This window comes from Xiphias gladius, chromosome 7, assembly GCF_016859285.1.
Source record: "Xiphias gladius isolate SHS-SW01 ecotype Sanya breed wild chromosome 7, ASM1685928v1, whole genome shotgun sequence".
Classification (NCBI taxonomy): Eukaryota; Metazoa; Chordata; class Actinopteri; order Istiophoriformes; family Xiphiidae; genus Xiphias; species Xiphias gladius.
The window spans coordinates 24282333-24309423 of NC_053406.1; the positions used below are offsets into that span (position 1 = coordinate 24282333).

Consider the following 27091-nt stretch of genomic DNA (forward strand, 5'->3'; position numbering starts at 1 on the left):
GTGATGTTATGTCATCAAGCGTTGACTCGGCTTTAGTTTAGAGACTACAGGTTTTTAACAAAAGCCCTGAAAGATGGGGGTTGTCTACCAAGCAAAAAAAAACAACAACAACAAACAAACCAAAAAAACAGCTTTTGAGTTGCATTGCTGAGCTTGATCCATATTTAGGACTAAAATCCAGGATAGCTCAGCCTCTGCTACATCCATTTTGACCATTCCCTTTTTAAATCCGTCTCTCACAGGTTCCCAAAATTTACGGCATTGCAGAACAAAATTGCTTAAGTACTCCTCGAAAAAGTTTACCATCAATGCGTCTTTTTAGAAACAATGTCGTGGTGACTCAGGATAATCCACAGACCTTGCTGTGAACAGGTTTTTATTGGAACTACTCTCTACTGACAAAACAGTCCCTCAAGAACAATGACATTGTGTTCTGTGTATTCCCAAGATAAGCTTTAACATGGAAAAACAAGCAGCTATTGAATTTTTTTTTGATTGCAGTTTTTCAATGCTGACAGCACCAACAAATGAAGTTCCATTCAGCGGCATTTGTTTTGAACGGGAGGCAGAAATGGGAAAAAAAACAAAAACAGGATTAACCTGGACAAACAAACAAAACTGATCTCTGACTAAATACCATCAGGGGTAAATGAGAGAATATTTTTTTCCTATCATTTGGATGAACTGATCTTTCAACACCAGACTGGACTGTAACACATACTGAAACACTTTGATCAGTGAAAGACTGCACTGTTGTCTCCTGCAATCTTTGTAGCCATATAAACTTACGAAGCGTGACACCATGAAGACCTGAGGTTGTGGTTTCCATTTGAAACACTTCACCAGTCTTGTATTGTGTTCATTATTAAAACCATCTGGTTTGGGGGTTCATTAGACAAGAGTGTTTTTTGTTTTTCTTGAAATATATTGCTCATTACGGTTCCTTAATTCCAATTACCACCCTGCTTTTTTGATTTTTTTTCTTCTTTAATTGCATTAGACTTCTCTCATTAACTACTGTGTGTTGTCACTGTCAACAGAATGAGAGACTGTGGCACATCCGGAGCAGACCGACACATCTCAGCATTTTAAAGCACATCGCTCAAGGCTGCAAACTCACTCTGCTGCAAAACATTCCTGAATAATTTCTGGGGGAACATTTTAGCTCCTTTGAACTGACCAATACCTTGACAGACGTTCGTGCACATAAAACAAATGTTCTCTTAAATAATTCATGCATATTAAAATAAACACACCATTAGTCATGTCTGTGCAAAGATGTCCTGGAGTGGTCGGTGAATAATAATGAAAGCATAGCGGATTTATTTTTTCCGCCGGCTTGGCTCTCAGAGTTTCTTCCGACTGGCGAACGCCATCGATTTCATTCTGAAGCTTAGCTCATGTCAACAGGTCCAACCTGCTTGTCATCAATAGGCTCATTATTGATCCAGAGCAGAAGGACAATGCTGAAATTGTAAAGTCTGTTGAGACGGAGGAAATGGGGGCAGTTAAACGGATGCAGCTGGGATAAAGATGAGGCTGTATTTTTGTTTTTTCTTCCTGATTAAATCCAACAGTTGCAGTCGACAAATGCAACAATTTTAGCAGCACGACAACCCAAAATGTCAGCTACAGTATGTGGCATCTACATGCCCCGAGACCTGAGCCTGATTATAAATATATAGCGGACATCCATGAGGGAACATATACTGTAGATTATTAGTCCTGTAAAGCATATGAGCTCATCATTTGTTGGGACCCACTGGAATGCTGTTGGAGTTCATCCAACCACAATATGCTTCATCTGGGGTTTGTGACATCTCAAGGATAAAACCGCCCGGGGCTGAATCAAGCAAGTTAACAACACACTGCCTGATTCATAAGAATTGCATTCATTCAGGGTGTGCTGGAGAGGGGAGAGAGGAAGAATGGTGGGCGGAGGGGAGAGGGACTGGCGTTAACAGGTCGGCTCTGCAGCAAGGGGCAGAAATTCCAGGGCGGACAATGAGCTTTCTTGTTCCCATGGGCTCCTTAATGAAGGGGTGTAGCTGCGTGGGTAGAGGGTGCAGGGCAGGGCTGAGGGAGAGTGCCGACTGACAGACGTGGGAGATGGAGAAGCAGCTCATTTAGAGACAACCCTGGCCTTATCTTCTCGTCATCAGCCCAGCCTGCATCTGTCAGCATCCCCTCTCTCTCCCTGGACCATTTCTCTTTCATTTCCAGCTTTATTTCCTTCCCATTGTTTAGTTCCTTTTTCTTGCTAACGGCAGCAAGGGAATCATAATGGGGGCTTGAATAAGCTATTGCATGGAAATAAAAGAAAAGTTTAAAAAAAACAAAAAAACAAAACAAAACGTAACAACTCCGTGCAGAGAATGCCAAGCTCTGTCCATCATTCTGGGCCTCGGGTCACTTTTCGTTTCGGATCCACTACTCAAAAACAAACATTTCTTGAACAGTGTACATCTAAAACACCAGAGAGTTTCAGGACTGCGGAACTCATGAAGGCCATTCCTGGGAAAGCACTGAGTTTAAGTCAACTCAACTGGGCGAAGGCCACCAGCCTCAACAGCACAACAGCCTCCATCGAGACTAAATATAACAGCCGGAAGAAGCCGCGCCACGCCTCAGCAGCAGGCGAGTAACTCTGTGTGCCAGGAATATCCCGTATACCATCAGGGGAAGGAGAGATGCCAGGCGAGCCAGGGCCTGAGGACTGGCAGCCCACTCTGGCACGAACACAGGCAGACAGGCACCAGGCATGGAAAGCCTGCACTGCAGTCATCCTCAGTGAAGCATGGCCAGTCCTGTCATCTGCCGGCTGCTATCCTATCAACTCCAATCAGCCAGCGCAGATTGGAGTTTGCTTTAGATTGCTTTAGAAAGAACGGAAGGTTTAAACCTTTAGAAAATGGGTTCGGCTAACTCAGGCAGAAACCTTAGGAGAGTATATTACGACTATTTTATGAATGAGTTAACACCATTACAAGAGCAGCATCGCACCGCAACTTTCGATGACAGAATCTCAACTCACCTCCATCTATTTCTGATGTACCACAGTCCGTTTTTTGTTCTTTATCGTGAGATAATACAGCTACAACACACAGCTTTGCATGCCGGCAGCTCCAACTGGCAAATCAGAATTCAGTCTACAGAACCCATGGAATGTAATTTCAATAAACTGGGACAGAAAGATTTTTTTTTTTTTTTTTTTTAAAACCAGCTATAGGGTGGCCTTACCCAAAATCACAGTAACATATTTTGCCTCTTAGCTCCTACTGGTATTTAGCCATGCGATTCCTTTTGCTGTCACATGTCACGGTTTTGACTTCCTGAGATTTTCTGCCTGTGAACAAACACAGTGGAGGTGAAGAAAAATGTGTTTGTGCTGCTTTAATCGCCGGAGACACAATGTCCGTTTTGCTGTGGAGAGTCCAAAACATCGATGTTCACTGATTTCATTGGGACTATTTCTTCCCTTTTCGCCGTACAATGAAACAAAACTGTGTACATTCCTATATACCACACCGAGGAAGTAAAAAAAAAAACCAAAAACAAAAAAACTACTTTTTTCGTGCTCTGGGGGAAACTGACCCTTTTATACCATGAATGAATACCACACTGATGAGAGGATAAAGTCTCTGAATGGGGCATTTTTGCTGCTGTTTATGTCGCAGTTTGTGTTAGATTTTAGATTCGGATTTAGCCCTTCCTGGTGGCCGGAGATTTTGCACTAGAATTTCTTCTGGCCAGATACAGTTCATCTGGGTGATCTCAAAATCAGAAATGAGGGTACAGCATCACTAATATGAAGCAGATGGTTTTAACATACGAAGATTTGTGCGAGAGGGCTTCTAACACTTAACAATTCTGTTTTAATGTAACTACCCGACTCCTCTAACAGATTGGGGCCAGTAGGTCAACGGTCCTCGCAGGGCAACGGCGCATTTTGCGTAAAGCGATGAGCCATCGAGGATTCACTGGAGCAAAGAGCAGCAGCCTTAATCTGAACAGTGAAGGGAATGTTCACCCTGTTCAGGGGTCACTGCTGTGGAACAGCCCATCACAGAGCCACATCAAAGGCCTGCCAGAAATATTGATGGCTTTGGACCGAGGCCGGGAAATTCACTGTGGCAATCATTCATCGGGCGCTCTGCACATGAAGGTGGGGAGGAAAGAAACCGAAAATAGGTTGTTGTTTACTCTTCCATATCTTCTCTTTATATTATTACAAAACTTTACACAGACAATTGCTAATCTCCACGCTTGAGTGGAACACAGAGGGACAAAACAACAAAAAATAAAAAGTATTTCTCATCAAAAAAAGGCATAAATAATATAAAAGACAAACTTTTTTTCTTTAAAACAGATACATTCATATGAAATAATATTTTACTACTACAAAAAATAAATAAGTCATCTAAAGAGTTTTTGATCTTTTATGAGAGTCTTCCCTCCAGTGGGATATAGTTTCTGTCTTTGAGCAACACTCCCTTTTCTCTTTGCGTTTCTCCCCATCTGGCTTTGCTCTCAGTCGCTTGCAGCCGCTCTCTCTCTCTCTCTCAGCTCGGTCCATCAACAGTTTTGTGTCCTTGTCACTGTAACGCGCAGTGTCTCTTACTCTCCCATCGCTGGTCCTCCACCTTCTTCTGTCGTTCTACAACCTCCACGCCGCAGGGGAGTGTGTTTGCGTGTGGGCTGCGTTCAGACCTCCTGTAGGCTGGGCTGGATCAGCTCTCCCGCCAGGCTGCTGCTAGAGATCCACCCAGGCTTTTCGTCACAGTCCAAGTCTGGCAGGCCAAGACTCTCCCAGCACACCACAGGCCCCTCTGTGTCCACGCACTCCAGCTCCTCCTCAGCTGCACAGAGAGAGAGAGAGAGAGGAAAGTCTTCGGTTTCTACTTCGTATTAAAAAAGATGAGAACAGATTCAGCAAAGGCCCACAGTGTAATTTGTGGCGATGCTACATAGTTTGTCTGCAAACAACATGAGGACTGGTGATGATATAAAAACTTGCTAGTAGGGCATTTAGATGAACTGTCAGAGTTCAACTTCACAATAGTGCTGAACAATGAGGGCTTGGAAGTAAAGGTTTTCAGTTAATCCCCAGGGAGAATTTGTTTTTAAGGCTCTAATATCTAAACGAAATAGTTTTGACATTTTGGGAAGTACGCTTACTTGCTTTCTTGCCAAGAGTTGGAGGAAAAGATTGATACCACTCATATCTGTCTGCTGAATATGAAGCCAGAGCCGGCAGCGGATTATCTTAGCTTAGAGCAAAGACTGGAAAAAGGAGGGAAAGAGCCCGGCCTTGTCCAAAGGTAACAAAATCTACCCACCAGCACCAGCACCTTTAAATATCGCTTATCACCATGTTACATCTCCTCTGTTTAATTTCTACACAAAAAGAAACGTGGTGTTTTCTTTTAGGGGGTTATGTTCTGGACTTTCCCAGTTATTGCAAGAAAGCAACTAGCTGTATTTCCCAAACTACTCCTTTGACTGTCTATGCTTGTAATTACAGTAAGCTCTGTGGTTGACAAATAGTATTTTCATGTGTGGTACTGTAAAAGCTATTAGTCAGTCTGATTGTAATTTTGTTATTCTGCGTTATTCCTGAAGTTATCACGAAACACTTCACTGGCCAGAAGCCACCATTACTTCCATCCAACCATTAAAAAGGTATTCTTGCAATGAAAAACGATTTAAAAAGCGCCACTGCAGTATAACTATCACCTTAGTTTTAGTATGATCATAAGGAGATAAGGTCATTCCTGCCTAAATTTGATCTCGTTTTTGTATATCCTCTTTTTCTGAGTCTTAAGCAATAACCTCACAATTCAGAAATATTCAAATATATTCCAAAATATATAACATATACTTGCAATAACTATCTGCAATTATATGACTTTTTTAAAAAATAAATATGAAATTAAATCCCATCACCCAGGGCTAAAAAAGGTGGTGAGAAGTTTCAGTTCTCTGTGGCAATGTCATCTTCATTTTATCAGTTGATTTGTGAAGAATCTAATACTTTTTCTATTATCCACTGTTGCTGTATAACAGAGAAGTTACACAGAAAAAAAAACAAGTAGCACGGGAGAAGACGTAAAAGAAAAAATTGGAGGAGGAGGAAAAAAAGACATAATACATGGAAAGATTTTGTGGGCATTTGGTAAAAAAAATGTGTCTCACCAGTGTTGTCAGCTGGACAGTTTTCATTGTTCCCGACCAGACAGCAGGAATGCTGTGAGGGCGAGGACTCCTTGTGCTCGTCTGGCTGATACCCTGCGTCGGCCTCCTGGTCACCGGAGGTCATCGGGCTGTCTGGGCCGTGGCACTGCGGTGAAACCTGGCCCAGAGGTACCATCTCCAGCCCATCCTGCTGGCAGGGCGCCACACGATGCATTAGAGGCAGAGTGCCGCTGGAGAAAGTGCCATTGGTCTTGTTGTAACATCTGCTCAGAGACAGAGAAGGATGGAAAGAAGAGTGGGACATATACAGTCGTTTATAAGGTGCCCGTGCGTTGCTGAGTTCTCACCCACTGACAACACTCAGCGGTGGTTCACATACCATTCCAGTTCTTCCTCTCCGGGTATCTGTGGGTTTTCCGCCAGACACAGAAAACCCTTGTATTGCTACTCCTAACAATGTGCAAAACAATGACAGCTCTAACACAACTGATGGACTGTCGCACAGCTGCAAAAAACATTAAGCCGTTTAACTGGAGATTAAAGGTCCAGTCTCACTGCCTCTAAATAAGTTTGACACATTGTGGTTTTGCTCCCCGGTGAAGTTCCCAAACGCAGATGGTTGCAAGCAGCGATCTTCACCATTTTTCCCCCCAAACCCGACTACTCTCTAACGGTACATGATTGGACGGTGACCACACCTCCTCTTTTCCCAGCAGCCGGAGGTAAATAAACACAGGGATCATTAGGTCTGCTGGCTGGGTGCACACAGTGTAAACTGTGATGCTGGGGACCCTTAAGTACATAAACAGGACTAGCAGGAGGGCAAATGTGTGTTTGTGTGTGTGCGCGTGCGCGTGTGTGTGTTTGGGGCTGGTAGTGGTCACAAGCAAAGTAGGACGCTTATGCTCAGATGCATCTAATGAAATATGAGCAATGTTAATTATCTCAAGCCAGCTTTTCCTTGTGATTTCCACAAGGATCCCTGCATTAAAAAAAAAAAAGGGATGAATGGTTAAACTACAGAGTGGTTGTCACTTTTCAGGACCAACTCTAGCCTGCATTTTCATGTTGTTCTTTTTCTTCTTCTTTTTTTTCCCCCTGACGACACCCCACCCAATTTTTAACATTCAATATAACCACGAATAAATTCCCAGATTTTTTTCAAAAATAAAAAACAGAAGTATCTTGAGCCAGACAACCAGGACAAAGCAAAAGATATCCATAAAGACAATGCTAATTTAGATTAAAAAGACCTCTTCTCTTACCTGTTGTTGTTGCAGAGGTTCTGACAGCTCATACAATCGGAAGACTCTGTCTGGGGAAGCGCTGTGTACATGCCTCCACCCTGACGCAAGGACACAAACGACAGATTTAGCCAAACTAAACTGAACTGGTACCTTCTAGTGTAAAGTACCAAACTTCGTTTAGTACTTGCACAGCCCGGATAAAGCTATGAATGAGGCGTCCTGTCTCTAGGTCTGGAGTACTTTGTGGCGTCTGAACTGCGACACTCACGTTATGGTGGTGGTGAGGGTGAGGGTGCGAGTGCTCGCAGTCCCGGGCGCTGTGGGGCAGGGTGCCATCATGGCCGTGTGAGTGGCCAGGTGAGAAGAGGCCACCGGAGCCGTTGAGCAGCGCCAAGCCGTTCGGGAGTTTGTGGTGGAGGTGATGGCAGCCCTGGGGTAACATTGGGCCACTGTGCCCGTAGCCCCCGTGGACACCTCCATTGATGCGGCTGGTGCCAGGCAGGGTGGTGTACTCGAGAACATGGCCGTTCATCTCTGCCGGCTGGTACAAGTAGCCGGGAGGATCATACTCTACAGTAGAGAGAGAGAGAGAGAGAGAGACAGTGGAGGTCATGAAGAGGCAGAGTGGTTAGGACTGAGGTAGAAACCGTACTGAAAGTCTGATCTAGTCTAGTCAAAAACAGTTCATCACTAAGGTAGGTATTCAGCCTTAGTAGTCGAGGCAACGCTCTTTTAAATCAGCCTGTGTAGAAGTAAAAATAAAGACTACACTTTGAGGAGTTTTTGTACAATGAGAGAAAGGATCATGTAACATATAGCCAAAAATAAAAATAAAAAACAAGAAAAAAAATCAATTAACTGTTTAGTCACCTGTGACTCAGTCTTAGATTTTTCCCGAAATCGTTAAAGCTACAACACCCCAACTATTTTCTGATCCAGAAGGTCCGGTAAAGAGTCCATCCAACAATGGCAAACAGTTTTGCAAGCGCTGTGGGATCCATATCTGCATTATAAACACTTGGAATATGCTGCACAAGCTGTCTGTGGGCCAGCTATCTTAAAAATGCGGCAAGTGCAGTGGAGTTAACTCTTTGTTTGCAGGTCCTGCACACTCATTTGAAGGTGAACTATGGTCAAACTTATAGAGAGCACAATACACAGAATGTGATAGATGGTTTTACAAACACATTATGCACAATCTTGTAGTGTAAGCAGCATTTAGACACCTTACGTTAGCTTTGGGTTTAATTTATCTATAAACTCACTGTGCATGTTGTTCTGCTGCCGATTCCTCCACAGGCACATGGCGATAAAAGCCAGCAGGATGAGCACCATCACTCCCAAAACACAGCCCACAATCAGGTACAGCAGTCCTCCAGGAGGGCTGGGAGGCTCCTGCGGGTGGGGGCCGGGTGGGGTGATGGGGTGGGGGCCGGGCGACCCCGGGGACTGACGTGCTGCAGCAGAGAGGAAGGAGGAGACATGAGGAGCAGCTTTTTACCCGCTAGCGACAAAGAAAAATAACACAGTACCGACTATAAAATGCAAGCCATTGTTTTGTCGGACTAATAAAACTCAGCACATTTATGTTGTGTAATTACGACGATCATACCCATCATTAAAGTTATAGCCTTCGCAGAAACATGCCTGGACTTCCGATAAAGGTGGAGGCTTTTTCTTGACACGAGTCCTTTCTTACGTGGTACAGTTTGTGTTTTCTTACCTTTAGTCTCACAGATCATGACGTTGCTGTAGTCGCTCTCTCCCCCGTCATTAAAGCACTGCATCTTGATATCATAGGAGGTCTCCGGCTGGAGATGTCCAATCATGTGCCAGTGTTTTACACCTGAGGGGGCAGGAGATAGGGAGGAGGAAAAAAAGGGGGGCAAAGGTGAGAAAACCACTTCCTCCACAAGTCCGCGTTGACTCCCGTTGCCTGTGTAAACTCACAATCAGTATTTCCTGCTTTCGCCTCCTTCTCTTCATGCCTCACACTTTCATGGAGGTCATGTTCTTTCACCCCCCCTCTCTCTCTTTCACCCCCCCTCTCCGCTTCAGCCCCCCCCCCTTCATTTTCTCTTGACTCCATCAGTCCAGCGAGGGCCCAGACAGTTGCTTTACTCTAGATGAGCTCCATATATGGCAGCTCAATGTTTGTCCTGGCTTGCCTCCAGTATTCCCATTCCGCGCGCACACACACACACACACACACACACACACACACACACACACACACACACACACACACACACACACACACACACACACACACACACACACACACACACACACACACACACAGCTGCACTACCGCACACAATCGCACCACTATATGCTCTGAAATCTCAGATGAGACGACAATCTCCAACTTGGAAATGCTACATTTCCAACAAATGAGGCTGAAATGAGCTGCTGTTCTTGTTTTTGTTTAATATGAAGTATGATAAATGACTGTACATGTGTTACTTCTGTCCCAAGGTAGCTTTTAGCTGTTGGAAGCGGGAACAATAAAAGAAACCTGTAGCTAAGGCCAAATCTACTCTATGCTGTTAATCAGAATCAATACAGAAGCAAAGTTTAATTCACAAATGAACACCATTTTGTGCTCCATCAGCTTTAAACGAGACACGAGAAGATTATCTGAGGGGAAAGTGACGTCAGCAGATGTGTAGGGCAGGGCACTGAACACGAAACGTGTCTATAACACTGAGGAATCAAAAACAGCTGAGTGCGATGAGCTGGCATTGAGTGGTTTGTCAGAATATTAGCAGTGTTTTGTTTTAGCCAAAGTTCAACTAAGTTAGACAAGACATTGGACACTGAACTTTAGTTTATTCATGAACCAAAAAGAAAAGGAGTTATGTAGAAAGATGTGCTCATATTCCTCAAAATATGGCATCCAAAAAAAGCATTGTATTGGTACCGAAACTCAGATATCATACTGACACATATTCAAAAGAAAGGGCAGCGAATTGATGATTTCAATGAAAAAAAATAAAAAGAAAAAAAAACCTTCTGGACATTTTTAAACGGGATATGTTTTAGCAGAAAAATGAAACAATCCTGGTATAATTTGTGCAGTGCGTGTCTTGTGCCTGCCACAGTGACCTTTTTGATGCTGGAGATGGTTAAAAAGTTATTAGAGGTCTTTTCAACAGCATTTGAATAATTTGATATCGAGTGGAAGCAGATCATAACTAAAGAGTGAAATACAAATCTTTGAAATTCTGTGGAAACTCGATTATATGTATCCTGACATCTAAAAAACAAACAAAACTGCACTTCACTTTTTTTTTTTTTTTGGACTGAATTTAGCTCATTTGTAACCTTGACGCACTGAGATTTCTGACCTGTAAATCGCCAAATACAGTGCTGACAGCGAGTGACAGTGAGTACCAGATGTTAAAGAGCTGGGCGGAGTGAAAGGACATCCCTCCTCCCCTTCCTTGTACCAGGCTCCACCGTTAGCATTCCACCCAACAACCTGAGCCCCTCTGGCCGGACTCATATTTCAACTCCGGCCCATTAGTTGGCAACCATTTATTAAAAACAGATTTCAGAAAAGCCCTGCTGCACAGGGACGGCACTCTCTATAAATCAAACAGCCGAAATGCCCCTTCTTCACTACACCCCACTCTTAACATTGAGTATCCATTACCCTTCCAGCTCCCAGTTTATCTGCACAGCGTGAGCTTAACGTCCGGGACCGGATGAGGCTGTCGGCAAACACTCTACACCACCTACACGCTCACTTTGCAGTGAAAACACAGACATACAAACATTCAAATTTGCATTTCCCCGTACCTTCGACCACATCCCTTTTGTAGTCGCTGTCATTGTCGCTGTCTGTGGGCCTGTAGTAAATGTAGAAACCTTGGATTGGTGTGTTGTTGTTACTCGAGGGACTATACTGGATGGGGATGGAAAAAAAACATTACGTTAGTCTACAGCAATCTCTAGGGCAATTATTATACAAAGGGAGGAAATTTTCCAGCAACTAATGGCAGGGCTTGTTATCAGCAGATGTACAGGACTGCGAGCGAGATTGTGATTGCACTGTCTGTCTGAAGTTCAGGAAATAATGAGACTGTCTGGGGTTAAGTAAATGCGGGGAACTATCTGCATCCATCTGCGGCTCAAACTGTTGTTAGGAGGAGAAACGGCTTTGAAGAATGCAGAGTAAAAAACGTGGACGAACGGGGCCTGGTGGAGCAGAGCCGCAATCAGCACAGCCGCTCAATTAAAAAGGTCTGATTGGGTCTCAGCTGCCAGAGGACCGCCAGCGGCTCAGACACAGGTGAGCCAGCTGGAGGAGACACTACGTACACCGGGGGCTAACAAAAATTACCCTGCCACTGGCCGGTCGTATGCAGTGGCAAAAAGAGTTGTAAGGTAGTCGTACGTCTCCAGTTTGTGCTGGCACTTGAGACTTGACTTGAGACTTGAACGCAACAACATTCAAGTCTCAAGTTTTTTTCCCCCTGCAAAAACCAGAGTAGTATTAACACAATCAGACAGGTTTTAAACAGGCCGACAGTTTATCCAAACTACCTTATTCAGATGTAAAACTGGCAGTGAATGCACCTGAAATTCTAGCGGTAATCCCTCATTGCACAGGAAAACTGTGTATGCACAACTACGGTGAGAACTGTAGGTCAAAACTGTACGAAGACAGTTTGGGTTTGCCTTTGTGGGCGCACTCACAGTCCAGCGCAGCATGATCTGTGTGTCGCTGATGGCGTCTGTGGATGAGATGTGAGGTCCGACCACAGGGCGGTCTGCCATACGCGGGCTGGCTTGTGGCACCTGGTACGGCTTTGAGGGAATGCTGTGGGGACTCTCGCCGTACATGTTCATGGCTACCACGCGAAACTTGTAGGTGGAGCCTGAGAAAGGGATACAGTTGTCACTACTAAACTAAAACGGTCAAAAATCGGCTGGATGAATGAGTCACTCTCGTGTGCAGCAGTGAAACAGGTAACATCAGTCTGGATTGAGGCTGACTGATGAAAATCTAGGTAGGAAAATAAAGTTAAGACAGAAAAGCAAACTAGTCATCAGATGATCATTTCAGATCTGTGTTTTTTCCAGTTTTCCTTATGATGCAAAGGATCAAGAAAAGCTCTATCTGGGCAGAGGAGTCAGCTGATGCTTCGCTAGACCGTAGAGAAAAGTCGTGAGCTACGTGAAAACTCACCCGGCTCCAGATTGCGAACTTCCACAGACAGTTTGAGAGGTGAGATGTTATCCGCAGCCACGACCCACTCCGCGCTGCGGCCGCGTCTGTACTCGACGCGGAAAGCCGTGATCGGAGAGCCGCCGTTTGCTCTCGGGATCCAGGTGACGTACACTGAACTTTCAGTTGCCATGGAGATGGTCGGGCGATCGGGGGCCTCGGGTACTGGGACAGAAAGGGAGAAAAACCTTTGAGTCGTGCACACTCCTGTGGATCCAATTAAAAGCACACAGAGGGCAATAAGAACTGGCAACTGTCATCACTGCATCCCATCTCGTGAGTATGGAACAAGTTCACAGGGAAAGAAAAAAAAAAGGAAAGAATACACATCACAGTGAAGTGGCTCGCCGTGGAGGAATGTGTACTTACTGCCTGGGCTCTTAGCCACAAAGTTAGAGAGGGCAGGAGAGAGTAAGAGAGAGAGAAAAGAGGGTTAGTGAAAAGACTAACGTCAGTTTCAGCAAAATAGGCTCGCTTGTAATTTGAGTAAAACAAGCACACAAACTCGGATCTGACCCTAAAGCTGCGTGAAATCTCACGGCTTTTTACTTACAGCATCCCTCGTCCAAAGAGTCATTACAGGCGTCAACTATCGTTTCACTGTTGCTACTCAAAAGAAACAAAACAGACCACATCCAAACATTAAGCTTAGAGATCTATTCAACGCTGTCTGGTCAGGAACTGGCCTCACTAACTATCTACATGACAGAAAGCCCCATTACTTTCTTGGAAACATCCCATAGTCAACAGCTTCACACTGTCCAGCAGCAACAATCGTTTGTGTCTACATCTACCTCTGTCATGTATGATGACTCCAAAGTGCGTGTTGGGGGTTTTGTCCTCTGGAGCTTTGGGGGGCATCGAGACGACGGGAGGCTTGGACGGATTCTTGTTGGAGGAGGTGCTCTTCTCTGAGAGGGGAAGAAAAGAAAAAAAAAAGAAAAAGAAAAAGAAAAGCTGGGAGTAAGAAAAACAAGGCCCAACAGGTCTTCAGGGCTAATCAGTTCCACCAAAAGCACACGGAACAGCTCCGGATGTTGGCTCTGAAATCTAAAATTTCCTCCTGGTTTTCAGAGCTGTTCTGGTTTTATCAGGGTGGGTTTCAGGTTTCCACTTGACAACTCCGCACCCACAATTTAACTGCGTAGTTGCTTGGATGAGTGTGTGATGTGAGTGTGTATCCAACTGAACACGTTTCAAAAACAGAACGGGCACACGAAACTTCATGATAATTTTAAGTTCATATATTTAAACAGTACTGTAGCTACCACTGAGGACAGGGAGGTCATGTCCTCTTTATTGTTTCGGAGTATCTGTTTATAATGACCTCAGAAAAAGTTTTCATTCTCAAATTACACACGAATTACATGTGGTGGCTTTTAAAGGCTGATTTTGACATTTTTTGTACTCCACTCCTTTTTTTTTTTTTTTTTTTTTTTGGCTGTTTTTAGGCAACGAAAACTGTGTTTGGATTTAGCATTTCACCACCAGGATTATATTTCTGGCAATGAAGAAAAGGTTTTGAAACAAGCCTCATGTAGGGAGATCCATCTTACAGAAAATATAATTGAACAGGTAAATTAATAAATATGTTTTGGACCAAAAAAGTTCACAGACCTGTTTGAGGCCAAGTATAACTAAGGAAGGGGGCATTGTTCCGGCGAGTCTGAAGCCACATGTGGACATAAGAGCCTTGTTTTGGACTGGTTGGCATTTTTTTTTTTTGTCCAAGACCATTTTGTAAAAGAACCACCCTTGGGATACAATCATATCTGTGTTTTTTGGCAGTACTGTACTTATTTCTGGCCAGGGAACATTTTTTCAACCGTGCCGTGGTATAGCATTATTGTTAGTTTTCAGAACATTTGCGGTTGTTGTTATTTTTATTTGTCTCAAGAACACAAAAACCTTGATTATTATGATTGTATTTAGGATTATAATTGGATAATGTGATGTAAGTGGTTATTTAAAGGAGCAGTCTACCCTCAGATGCATTATATGGCTGTAAATAATACATTTTCAATCGTCTAGCAGTTATTTAGGGATGAAGTGAAATGAAAAAGTGCTAACTTTATGGTTTGGTGTATCCACTTATCCTCAGCCTGTCTCATCATCGTCTTCCGCTTCAGTTATTGATCTTTCTCAGTTCCCAGAAACTATGAAATGATTTCATTTTGCTCAGTGCTGGAGCCAAAAGGTGCCTTTGCTGAAAATACTTAATTGTGCTTCCTCTTCTGTAAATCAAAAAAAAAGAAAAATGATATGATTCTGTGGGTTTGCTCTGAAGGTAGAAACACTAATATCAGCCCGAAAAGCTACAGTTGATTCTCTTACACCCCTAACTTGAAGATGCGGTGTCATTTGCATATTTTCCTGTTCTCATGAGACGGCTACTGATGGAGAAAAGGATGCGCGTTTCTGCTTCTTTTCCGATAAATTTCTTCCTGAATGCCTGTTGAGTGTCAGTGTTGCGTCCAGAAATGACCAGATGCTCTTTAACTCAGAGGAACTGACACCAAAACCTGACATTTACTGTTGATGTTGTAGGCAGCTGAGAATTTTCTTGCTTCCCTTGTAGCTTTGTTGGAAAACGGGGAAAGTAGTGTCTTCCAGTATTCGGTTATTCCCAGGAATATGACAAGAAACACTGAACAGCCTAATGCGCACGGGAATTGAAGTTACACTGCTGGTGACAGTTATCTTAACAGTGTTATTTCGTTACGAGCCAGAGGTTTGACTGACCCTTGCCAGTGCGGAAGGTGAGCATGGCCGGCTGGCCCTCGCCTGCCGAACTCCGAGCCACCATCAGCACCTCATAGAGACTGGAGGACTCCAGCTCTGACAGCCGCAGGGACTTCTCACTGCCAGGGACACGGACCGTATGCCAACTCCCCACCACTGTTCCCAATTCATCGACCTGACACACAGACAGACACAAACAGACAGACAGACGGCCACACACACACAGACAAATACAAACACATGATTCAAAATGACAGAGCGAAAAACTTAATCATCCGCCGCTCTGCAATCCACCGCAGCTCAGTCTCTTTCCGAGCCTGAGTAAAAACATGGAACGGCCTGAGAGACAATGCCTGTGAGATTTCTGTCACAATTTCCAACTCCAGCAAAACTGAGTCCTGCTGCCAACAAGGCCTTAGTCTAGCATCGCTGCAGTTTTATGGGCAGGCTGAGGTTATTACTGGGGAAGACGCAGGATTTTAAAGAGGAAATGATGACCTTTCAGTCAGTCCAGGCCCCCGGCCGCACCTTCTTTATGTAATGAACAAATTACATTTGCCCATTCTCAGTTGGTTTATTGCAAAAACACTTAAGGGAAAGGTCGTGCATTTGCGGTAAAACTGTCTTTAAGACAATGGCGAGGAAGAAGTGAAACCTGGAAGTGTGTATTTTTCCCCTCACCTTACGATATTTGACAAAGTAGGCGATGATCGGACTGCCCCCATCTCGCCCCGCCCTCCACTCCAGATCGTACACATCAGGCTTGTGAGTCTGCGGCGGGCTGATGATGATCGGCGCCTCTGGAGTGAGACGGTCACCGCTCCTGTCGGCTGGCAGGTTGACTGTGTCGCCCGCGCCTTCGTCGTGGCCCTCGTCGCTTTGCATGGGATGGAGAGAAGGCGAAGCCTCCAGCAGCACACCAGCCGTGGAGCCTAGCTGTGGGTCTGTCAGTGAGAAAAAAAACTGAGATATGACTGGTCTTTATAACGATGCTTTCAGATCACAGTTCAGTCATGGACACAGTAGCTATAATAAAGCTGGAATTTAAAAAAAAAGGAAAGAAAAACTGACAAAATGTTAAATGGTAATAATAAAAAATGTTTTCAGGATAATAATTAATAGTGTCATTTAGATGAAAAAAACAGAGCTTCTTTGTCTAGATAAAACTAAACTGACAAATAAAAATGTTTCAATATTTAAAGCAAATGTCTAAACCTCACTTGAGTAATGTTCTCCAAGTGTAAACATCTTCACGGAAGAGGATTTTAGATTTGTGAAACAACACAAGATTTGGCGACTTTTTCAGGCCTCCATCCCTAAAGGTAGCTGATCATTTCCTGCATAAGATAACTGCATACACTGGGATATTTCTATTTGCAGATGCGTGCCATTTCTGTTGTGAAACTTGCGTTCCTTGATTAAGAAACCCGGCTCTGCTGAGTTTTAGACACCCACTGCTGGAGAGAGCACACTGTAATAAAAGCTGAGGCAATGGCAACAATGTGACTCAGTCAGTGACTAACAGAGGTGGCCCCGCATGTCCAAAGAGGGCAACCAGTGCTGGAAAGATTTACATCTGGAACAAGCCTTTTAATTTACATAAACTAACAAGAAAAACCTGGATCTCCGCAGCACTACATAATCATGCTCTCTTTTTTATTTTTTATTAAATCTTCACCGGAGCCAGAGACGTCCACCTGGGCAAATCACGCAGGCTGGGAGCCTTATTATGGCTGACACTGGTTTGGCAGAGCCAAGGTGGAATTTTTTTCCCAGGCGTTAGGAGGACACTGAGCGCAGCCCGCGAGAGCAGGGACCTCTCGACTCTGAGCCACACCACTGAGGTCCAAGAGCGACATAATTGAATATTAAAATCCAAAAAAAAGGGAATAAGGAGGTTAAAGCAGCGAGGCTTGCCACAAGGGCACACTGCAGGGTCTTGGGTGCAGTTTCGGGGTCTTTTAAGTGTGTGCGGCACCGGTTCACTCTGCAAAACAAACAGGCGCGGAGCTTGTAACACTAGACCTGATCCCGGGACTCCGGCCAGCTGCCATACATTCCAAACGCCAACCATTAAAATACCGGAGAGACCAGACCCCAGCACTACACCCAGTCCTACGCGCTCTCCCGCTCGTTCCCTCCCTCTGCCCTCCAACACCCTCGCCTCTCCACCGAAAGGGCTCCTCCTCCGACACACTGAGACAGGAAGAGGCAAGTAAGGCCACGGCATCCTCATGATGGAGAGGAGTGATCTATCTTGAGTAAGTGCTACTACACCTAGACAGAGAAACGCTGCCAGGTCCTTCCCAGAAAAAGGTCAGTCCATTAGAGGAGAACACCTGCGAGCACACGTTATAGTAAATCACTAAGGATCACCAGCAGAGACAAGAGTCTCAGACTGGACAGAGCTCCACTTATTAAGAGGACAAGTCAATGTATTTTTTTATATTCCCAAAGGTGACGGCCTGGACGGCAAAGTAAATGATTATTTTCTTTCAAGACTTTTCTGTCAGTTGTTGTTTCAATTACTCAGTTAATCGTTTGGTTTAAAAAAAAAAAAGAAAAGAAAAAGAAAAAAGAAATGAGAAAATTTTGAAAACGTCTAAAACCCACAGACATCCAATTTACAACGATTCAAACAGAGAGAAGCAGAGAAATCTATGTTTGAAATTTTCGGCTCAATAAACTAATTAGTAGTCAATTATCACAACTGTTGATTAATTTCCTGTCAGTCAAATGATCAAATAATATATTTTAGCACTAGTTGTTGCTAGAATGTGGCTGCTCGCTTTGAGCAGTGTGAGGCGATGGGAATGACAGGGAGGAAGCAGACAATCACGCGAGGGAATAAGGACACCGCATCTCCCCCGTGGTCATCCCACTGAAACGATGAAAGGCAGGGGGTTGCCATGGCGACGGAAACAACAATACCAAACATATATCAGATTGCTCTCTGCGATGAGTTACAACAGCGGACTACACACGCTAATGGTACCGCTCACTCTGAATGCGAAGGGCGTTCGATGAGCTCTGGCGCCTGGTACCTGAAAAAGCAACCGAACGCAAACTGACCTCAGAGTGTTTACCTCTGCTGGGAGTGTCCTGCTTATCAGCTTCACATTCTGTTTTTTTGTGTATAAGCGTGGTCTGCGGCAACAGATATTCAAGCTCATCCTTCTTCCTGCAGCCCGTGGAAGTGGAGCAACTGTTTTGCTGTGAACCCTCCTGATCCTTTCTGATTCGTACTCCCTATCTAGCACATGTAGCTGTGTTAATCACTCTGCGGATAGAGGAGCAAATGAGGAATGGGGCCCTGGCGTGGAGCCGGGGGGGGGGGCTTGGGAGACAGTAGTGGAAGAGGGGGAGGGTTGTGATGTGTTAATAAATTAAAGGCAGTTGTGTATGATGGTGACAGCTGGGTGGTCTGGTCCTCGTCATAACCCTCCACGGCTACTCCTTACATTCCGGCGTCCGGGGGCTTATCCCTGACAGCATGCACAAAGCTCACTCTCACGATCAAGCTCAGTTCAAGGCTCAGGAGGAGGGCGGCCTTGGCCAAGCCTCTCCTACCAGCCTCAGAAAAACACACACACACACACACACACACACACACACACACACACACACACACACACACACACACACACACACAGAGCAAGGACTCCCTGCAGATACTGTATGTGCAGGCCCACAGAGACCGTGCCTGGTAAGAGGCTTTAACCCTTTCTGACACTAGCAAGAATTTTTGACTTAACAAAAGATGTGTCTTTTGTGGCACTCCTCCCTTTGGCATCTGCAGTGTCATTATTTGTTGCCTGTCTTCTGTAAGCATAACTCCACTTCCGTAAGTGGAGTTAAAGATTTATTTATTACTTATACAAGCGGAGTAGAGATAGCTCCACAATAAACCCAAATTAAAAGAAATCATTATAGGATAGCTAATGGATATATACCTGATTGTGTGGTAAGCATTCCAAATGACTGTGCCGAACCGATCCCGTTGTCCAGCAGACACTGATACATGCCCACATCCTGTGGCGTCACATCTGTAATAAGAAGTGAGGATCCGGAGATCTGAAAGTGGTGCGACGGGGTGATGGGATCAGCGTTGAACAACCACGTGATGTTTGGGGAGGGGTTTCCTCTCGCTATGCAGGTAAAACGGGCAGAGGAGCCAGGAGAGACAGGCTGGTTGTGCAGGCCCTCCACGATGGACACGGGCTCTGTGGAGGAGAGGACGAAACATTAACCTCAACATGCCCATCTGCTGCAAAGAGTCCCCACGTAACTCCCTTTCCTGTCTTTTTCGTACCGAGCACATTCACGGTGTAGTTAGCGCTGATCATGGTCCCCCGCTGGGTTTCAGCAGCACAGGTGTAACTCCCTTCGTCGCTCCTCGCCACCGCGACAAAGGCCAGGTTGTTGTGCTGTCGTTGGAGAAAAGGCCCCGATGTGACTTCCTTACCATTCTTAAGCCACTTGGCGGTAGGTGCAGGACTCCCAGACATGATACATTCCAGCGTCAGCGGCTGCGACTGCTGCACCACAACAGTCACCGGGGCGGTGGGGTAAACGATCCGCACTGGGGAGGAGGTGTCTAAATCTAGACAAACAAAGGAACCATGGTAGCAGATGATAACAGAGAATACAGCAGACGGATGAAAACTTCTGCATCTTAAATGAAATGTCATCAGACTCACGTTTCACTGATAGCTTGGTACCATGAGGCTGCGTGACGGTTTCCCCGGTAACAGGGTTGAATGCACCGCATTTATACATGCCCTGGTGCTGGACTGAGACAGAGATAATCTGAAGATTCCCGGACGGAAGGACCAAGTAGTCATCTGTAAAGAGGAAGATAAAGCCATTTCAATAATAACGCAGACAACTTGCTCGCCATCAGGATAGCATGTGACTTACACCATGAGCAGGTGAACAGTTGGGGGGCAAAACTGATGAACTCTTAAGTCATGGTACCTGTGACTTTATTAGGCAATATTAATAAATACTGTAGAGTATTAATAAGTGCGCTGAATAGTAATTTGCTGGAAATTCCACAGAGAAACCTTCTACTGATGAAATAACTAAATATAAATGTCTGAGAATGAGTAGTTCTGCTCATTGATTTAAAATGGAACAACAACAACAACAACAACAACAACAACAACAACAACAACAGATATTAGCAGTATACACAGTAAAGCAGAATTATTGAATTGCTATTGTCTCATTATCTAGAATCACATCGCTAACCACAGTTAAAGTCATCATTCGAAAGGCAAAAGAGAAACCGCACATTTATTCGCTGATTTCACGCATACCTGTTGACACTTCCATCCACTTCCCTCGTACTCTTAGTCTAGGAAGGGCTGGAGGGACACTGTGCGGTAGAGGACACTCTATAAGAACAGTGCTGCCTTCCCGCACTGATAAGGACTGCCGTCGGCCATCTTCATATTCCGACATTTCTGTGTGGACGGAGAGAAAGATGATTTCTTTAGTTAAACCGACTTTCTGTGCAGAATAGGGTATGAGTGTGAGCACAGTCGAGACTGAAGGACAACAGCACCGCTTGAGTTGAACTGTTTGCGTTGGATCACTGGGTTTGTTTATTGTTGCAGCGAGTGATTCTATTCAGCTTGATACAGTTGCAGAGCAGGGTCAACCCCTTGGTGGAGTGTCCAACAGCGAGCGGCATCCCAGCAGGAACATAACACACTACACAGGAAAGCCCAAGGCTCATTAAGGATACCGGTCAAGAGGCATCTGGAAGGGTGCCCGAGTAAAAACTCCTACTGCTTCCTTCCCGTCCGCCACTCAGCGGCAGGCAGCTGAGGAAAGGCATTCTCTCCAAGTGTTCAACAAAAAAAAAAAAAAAAAAAAAAAAAATCAGCTCACAAAATGGCTTTCCTTTTCTCATTCAACTTCCTCTCTTTCTTTACCCCCTTGCTTTGAAGTGAGTAGAAGAATGCACAGAAGGGTAATATCCGTACCTGCTATGTCCACATGCGCGAGGCGACTGGCGACGGCCGGCCCGTGGTCCGAGTGTGCCACACACTGATAGACGCCAACATGGCTGGGTTTAAGGGAGGAGATGGTTAGGGAGCCCCTGCTGACCTCCACACCAGGCAGGGTGTGCTGGTCCAGGGGAAGGCCCCTGAAGCGCCAGGAAACCACCGCTGTCGGAGGACTTGCCGCACAGCGCAGACGAGCAACAGAGCCTTGACTCTGAACCAAAGAGGCAGGTTCAGAGCTGAAAGAGGGATATTGAGCTGGTGAGGAGACAAGAGCAGAGGAAAACAGGTTCAGAATTGTCAAGTCAGTAATTTGTTCATACATGGTTTGTCAGCTCAAATTACAAAACACACAGTCTCATGCAGATATATTTTTGCCTCCATCCAGAACAATACAATGGAGGGGCTCAAAAAGAAAACCACGAGACACATGTCTCCTGGAAAACAAAACTAACAGCTAACTCTCCATGACTTCGAGGTACTGTAAGTTTGAAATAGTGAACTATCGTTTTAAATGTGCAACATCTCAGGTTCTGGGAGATGTTGCTAGCTGTATTGTTTTCACTTAAAACCATGTGTCTAGCACTGATGAGGCACCAACCCTTGTTTGGCCACTGTCAAGCTAACGCTCTCTGCTACTGTAGAATTCTAATGTGCGACAGGACAGACCTTCCCCGACACCAGATGTTATGAACTGGAAAGAGTATTATAAGTTCAAATTATTACTGTAAAATTGCAGTAGTTTATTTTTTGGCTACTTGGGAGTCAGGAAACTCCACAACAAGCTGAAAAACAGAGCCTTAACATTTCCAGCAGACACGGAGCAACATTAGCTTAATTTGGAGTCATGTTTATGGCCACGTGATGAATGTAAGTCCTTTTTAGATCTGTTTTGGTCTTGAACAACTGCCGGATGATTCACTTTCTTCAGGGTTTTTCAGAGTGTATTTGCTGAAAACAGCTCCGTGCTGCTATTGGATTTTTTTTTTTTTTTTTCTTTTTCCCCAGGAAAATGGATCTCATCACTCCCATCTCTGTTAAGCTTAGAGTAGGACAATAACTTACATGAGCAGCTGATAAGCAGAGACTGGCTGAGGCACAGCACAGTGGACAGGAGGACCCTTAGGCCACTGTCCATGGTGCACTTCGACCCCTGTCAGCAGCCGTGTTGCCCGGCACGTACAACTTCGTCTGTCCAGCAAACCTGCAACACACAGAAGAGATAAGAAACACATCAAGAAAAGAGGTGAGACAGAAATAAACAGCAAAAGAGGCTGAAGTGAGATTTCGGAGGTGGATCCGAGTAGGGAAAAAAATCCAGTAGGGTCCAAATGATTCCCATACGACAATCCTTCTGATTTTCACAACACATCCTCTTCACACACCCCTTGATCTCTCTACCTCCCACCCTCTCCTCTGACCCCTCTTCTCACCCACTTCAGTGTCTCCAGGGAGGCTGGAATGTCCAGCCTCTCTGCCCCCCTGCTACTCTCTCCTACTGGGCCGCTGAGATCTCCCACTAATGGAGTGACTGTGGAGAGACTGTCGCCTCATTCTTAATATCACTCTCTTGTCACACTGTGTTGCTTCCTCATAGGTTCACTGTAGCCTGAAGTGCAGGCCCAGACACAAATGGGGAGACAAGAGAAGAGCCAAAGTGAGAGACAGAAAAGGAGTGGAGGGCACGTAATTAGGAGCATTCCTCTCTCCTTTTCAACCTGACCCCCTCCGACTGCGGCACCTCCTCCTCCTTTTTCTAAGAGTAATCCGGGCAAGCTTTGATCCCAGGTTGCTGGTTGGTAACCAGGGTTTGAGCCTGAGGCCAGGGGGACAATGGCCATCCAGCTGTGATATTCACACTGGCGCTTCGGTGGCTCGCAGACGTTAACGGAAGGGCCAACCGGGGCTGAAGGGTGGGTCAAATTAAAAGGATGATGCCGGGGTGGGATCAGCGAAGCTGAACAGTCTTCTAACCCCTCATTCTCCAACCTGAACATTGTTTCATCTGCTCGACAATCAAGCGGGTCAATTTGTTTAGCCTCCTCTTGAGATTGTAGGATGGCTAGGAAATGACAAGATGGTCCCAGTGGGAACCTGAATGACTATTTTCATTATTGGTTAATCAGTTGATTTTTTTTCTGTCAAGAATTAATTAAAACTGGCCAGCACAATTTCTTAGATTCAAAGGTGACCGCTTTAAATCGCTTTGAATAGTCCAAAACCTACAGATATTCAGTTTACAATTGTATAAAACAGGCAAAAGTAGCAAATCCTGAATGACCTGAACGAATAATCAATTATTATCAATTATTTCAGCACTAGGTGTGAGTGATGCTGATTTGTTCCTCTAACATCAAACCAATGAGACTCTCTTCATCTTGCTCTCTCTCTCTCTCAGAGGGCAACAAGAGAGGAGGAGGAGAGAGGAGGCAGGAAATAATAAACTCTCCCAGCTCCTGGCTCACGCCCCCCTCTCACCCCGAGGTCAAAGGTCAGGGAAGAGCAGAGAGAGAGAGGGTGAACCAGCGGGTGTCTGTTGGCCCTGGACCAGCCCCCAGAGGTCACCTCAAAAATCTCTCTGTTTCACTCACTCACTCACTCACTCACTCACTCACACACACACACACACACACACACTTTCACTGTTTTTACACACATTAACCAAACACTCCACACAAAACAAGCGTTTTAAAGAAAAATTAAAAACGGGTAAAAAAACCATGCTGCTTTCTCAACAATTCAGATTTCATCTTGATTCTGACTGAACTGCTACAACAACAACAACAATTTTGACTTTAGGACTGAACATACTACATTACTGTATATATGTAGGGTGTACTTTGCATTTCAGGCCCCACTTTAAGTGTGTGCATTCTCATTCGGGCAGATCAAACCCACATCTTGCAGGCTAGCATTTCTCCATCCCACATGTTGCAACAGGCCCCTGCACACTGCCCCCATGTCATCAGTGGAAACTATCTTTCTCTCTCTGCTAGAATAATGATATATAATTACAATAATTAACAACAGTGCTATAAAAATGCACAGCCAAGTGCGGGCACATTGGCATATGGAACGATGAGAAACCAGAGCTGATTCTGTGACTCCCTCCCTCTTCATCTACCTTTCTTTCTCTCTCTTATTTTAACCATTTACCACCTCCCAGTGATCACAGCGCTTGGGCACCTTAGCCCCCACTGGGTGCCCTTGTGTAAACACACACACAGCTGCCTATCTGGCCCATCGATCTGGCGCAACGAGGAAACACAGGGGCATCATTCCTGCCTCTTATCTGTTTGGCTTCCCTCTGACATCCGCCACCATCAAGCCGCCTCAGCGGAGACAGACACTGTCAGGATATCTTGTATCCCGCATCACAGAGGGTCGTCCTGATGCTGGCAGCACTAGCTACATGGAAAGGCAAGTCCTGCTTCCTCCTGAGCAAACGCCCAGACAAAGGATGGAGTGGCCCTTTGACGCAGGGGAAGTCTCTGTCAAATGAAGTCTGATCAGCCTGGGAGCCATCTCCTCTGGTCCACTGCTGATTTCCGGCCAGCCCACTCCCTCACTCCTCTGCTCTCCTCAAAACTCCAGACTACACAACTTAAAGGAAAGGAGTGTTCCAGATTTCCCCCTCCTATCCCGAATCCGATCTTGTGTTACTCTCTGCTTTTGCACTTATGTTGGAGATGCATGGCCACTCTCAGAGCGGGATCGACCAGCTATAAATTGAAGAGACATCCTGCGTACAAAACGGATTCTGCGCTGTTGAAAGCTGATATACAGACACAGGGGCAGTTTATGAAAATAAATGAGGTCAGTGTCAGTGAGTTCAAGTGGAAAAGTTCCTATTTTTTTGGGTGCGGGGGTTGACCCATGTATGTTTGGAAAACGTACGACTGACACCTGGCTTAAGTGTGCCAAAGCGATTAAAAACATTAGCCTTCTTAGAAAGCTTGTGTCCCTCTCTCAGTCTTTGTAACTCAGTGTTTTGCATTTTATCTGTTATGCTCCCTTCAGGAGGAATCTATAGTAGGGATATACTGTACTGTTGATAGGCAGCAACTTTCTTTGTCCATCTTGGGAGGAGTACGGAACTCAGACACAGGAATAGGACCATCTATCCCCCTGTACGACAAGAGGGATCCCTGGTGATGACACGGGAGAAAATAAACACATCTGACAGGCTGCCCTCAGGGAAGGGAAAAGGGTGAAAAATTTGGGGGGGTGTTAGCACCTGCACTTCTTAGGCCTCTGCTCTGCAGACACTACTTAAAGCCCCATCTGCCCCCATGTGGGGCTGGCCCATATCCCTGTCATATTGGGTAAACAGGGAAAAGAAAGCAACGCGGCGGAGCATCAAAGACCTGGAGGGCAGTGGAGGAACAGGTCACAACTGGTGCTGCTGACTGAGGCAGGGGCCTGGCCTCTCCGCTTCACACGACTGCACAGCTGAATGAAGGCCAACGGCAAACATCGTGAAGCAGCTCCAACGCCGTTTCGATAACCGGCGCTGACCCTGACTGCTCCGACAATCAATACCAGAGTGCAAAAAAATCAAATAAATCAGAAAAGGTTTATCTTCAAAAAAAGAGAGAGAGAATTGCAACTGAATGAAACCTAGAGTTGGAGATAAAGACTTTAAGGGTGAGGGAGCAGTGAGTCGCAAGAGAAAGAGCGAGTCTTTTCTGGTATGATGGTCTAATCTGACATGTGTGCTGAAGCTGATTCACATGCTATACCCCAAACCTGTCTGCACTCGCCCCACATCTCAATGACAGAGGATCTGCAGCGCACACATTCCTCAGCTCCACGGAGAGAGAGAGACGGACACACTCAAAAGAAACAGAGAAAGACACACACACACACACACACACACACACACACACACACACACACACACACACACACACACAAGAGATGGGAGATAAATTCAAATCAAGAAGATGAGAGGCAATGGGGGAAAAAAAACATACAATAGAAACTGGAAAGAAAAGCTCTGCAAGAGGAGTAAAAGGAGATGGGGGTATAAAGAGGTGAAACGTTCACTGTAAGGTGAAAAGTTGCCAAGCCCCGACTCATTTCTCCTCCCTATTTATTTGGCTCTGAGATAGAGAGGTACAGATAATGGCTGAGTTCGCATCCAAATCTGCCAAAACTGACGGACGATTCAGCCTAACTACATTCAGCTCAGCCCAGAAACTTCGGGAAGAGCCTCCCAAGAGAAGAGACTCTAGGGGACCATTATAGGCTTCCTCTATTGGTATGGGTGAGCCCACTGAGGCAGCCCGGGGCCACAGAGGAAACTAATGAGTGGAAACACTGAGCCTCTGGTATGGCCTAACTCTGTCTGATTAAAGACTGAGACGTTATTAAACGTGGGACAGACTCGGAGAAAGGGATTGAGCTGCAGAAAGGGAGAGAAAGAGAGAAAAAGAAAGAGGGACATGATTTGGAATAAACTAAGGGAATTAGGAGGGTGAAGAAGAGAGGTTCTTTTTGTTTTCCCTTGAGACGTAAGAAGAAAATCACATTCAAGGGGTTTAGTCAATCCATAATACAAAATGACTGCCCTTGTTTGAACCTGACATCCTGCAGAATGTTAATGCAAGTCTCCGCAACAAATTACAATTACAACTGAGTGGGAATGCAGAAGA

The 27091-nt window shown here is 45.2% G+C and overlaps 1 protein-coding gene across 3 annotated transcripts in view; it reads right to left on the reverse strand.

Annotated features, from left to right (window-relative positions):
- Window positions 1-374: 374 nt before the first annotated feature.
- Window positions 375-27091, reverse strand: part of cdon (cell adhesion associated, oncogene regulated) — a 35888-nt gene continuing 9171 nt past the window's right edge. For all 3 annotated transcript variants that reach the window (XM_040130244.1, XM_040130246.1, XM_040130245.1), the window contains exons 2-19: window positions 22500-22638; window positions 21414-21692; window positions 20742-20888; window positions 20121-20264; window positions 19733-20023; window positions 19374-19643; window positions 16102-16364; window positions 15421-15595; window positions 13473-13589; window positions 12640-12843; window positions 12147-12328; window positions 11247-11352; window positions 9166-9288; window positions 8708-8899; window positions 7711-8012; window positions 7461-7540; window positions 6196-6458; window positions 375-4859 (exon numbers count right to left, since the gene is read on the reverse strand). In XM_040130244.1, coding sequence (XP_039986178.1) covers window positions 4705-4859; window positions 6196-6458; window positions 7461-7540; window positions 7711-8012; window positions 8708-8899; window positions 9166-9288; window positions 11247-11352; window positions 12147-12328; window positions 12640-12843; window positions 13473-13589; window positions 15421-15595; window positions 16102-16364; window positions 19374-19643; window positions 19733-20023; window positions 20121-20264; window positions 20742-20888; window positions 21414-21692; window positions 22500-22572 — 3366 coding nt within the window. In that variant the 5' untranslated portion in view covers window positions 22573-22638 and the 3' untranslated portion in view covers window positions 375-4704. The remainder of the gene's footprint in view (window positions 4860-6195; window positions 6459-7460; window positions 7541-7710; window positions 8013-8707; window positions 8900-9165; window positions 9289-11246; window positions 11353-12146; window positions 12329-12639; window positions 12844-13472; window positions 13590-15420; window positions 15596-16101; window positions 16365-19373; window positions 19644-19732; window positions 20024-20120; window positions 20265-20741; window positions 20889-21413; window positions 21693-22499; window positions 22639-27091) is intronic.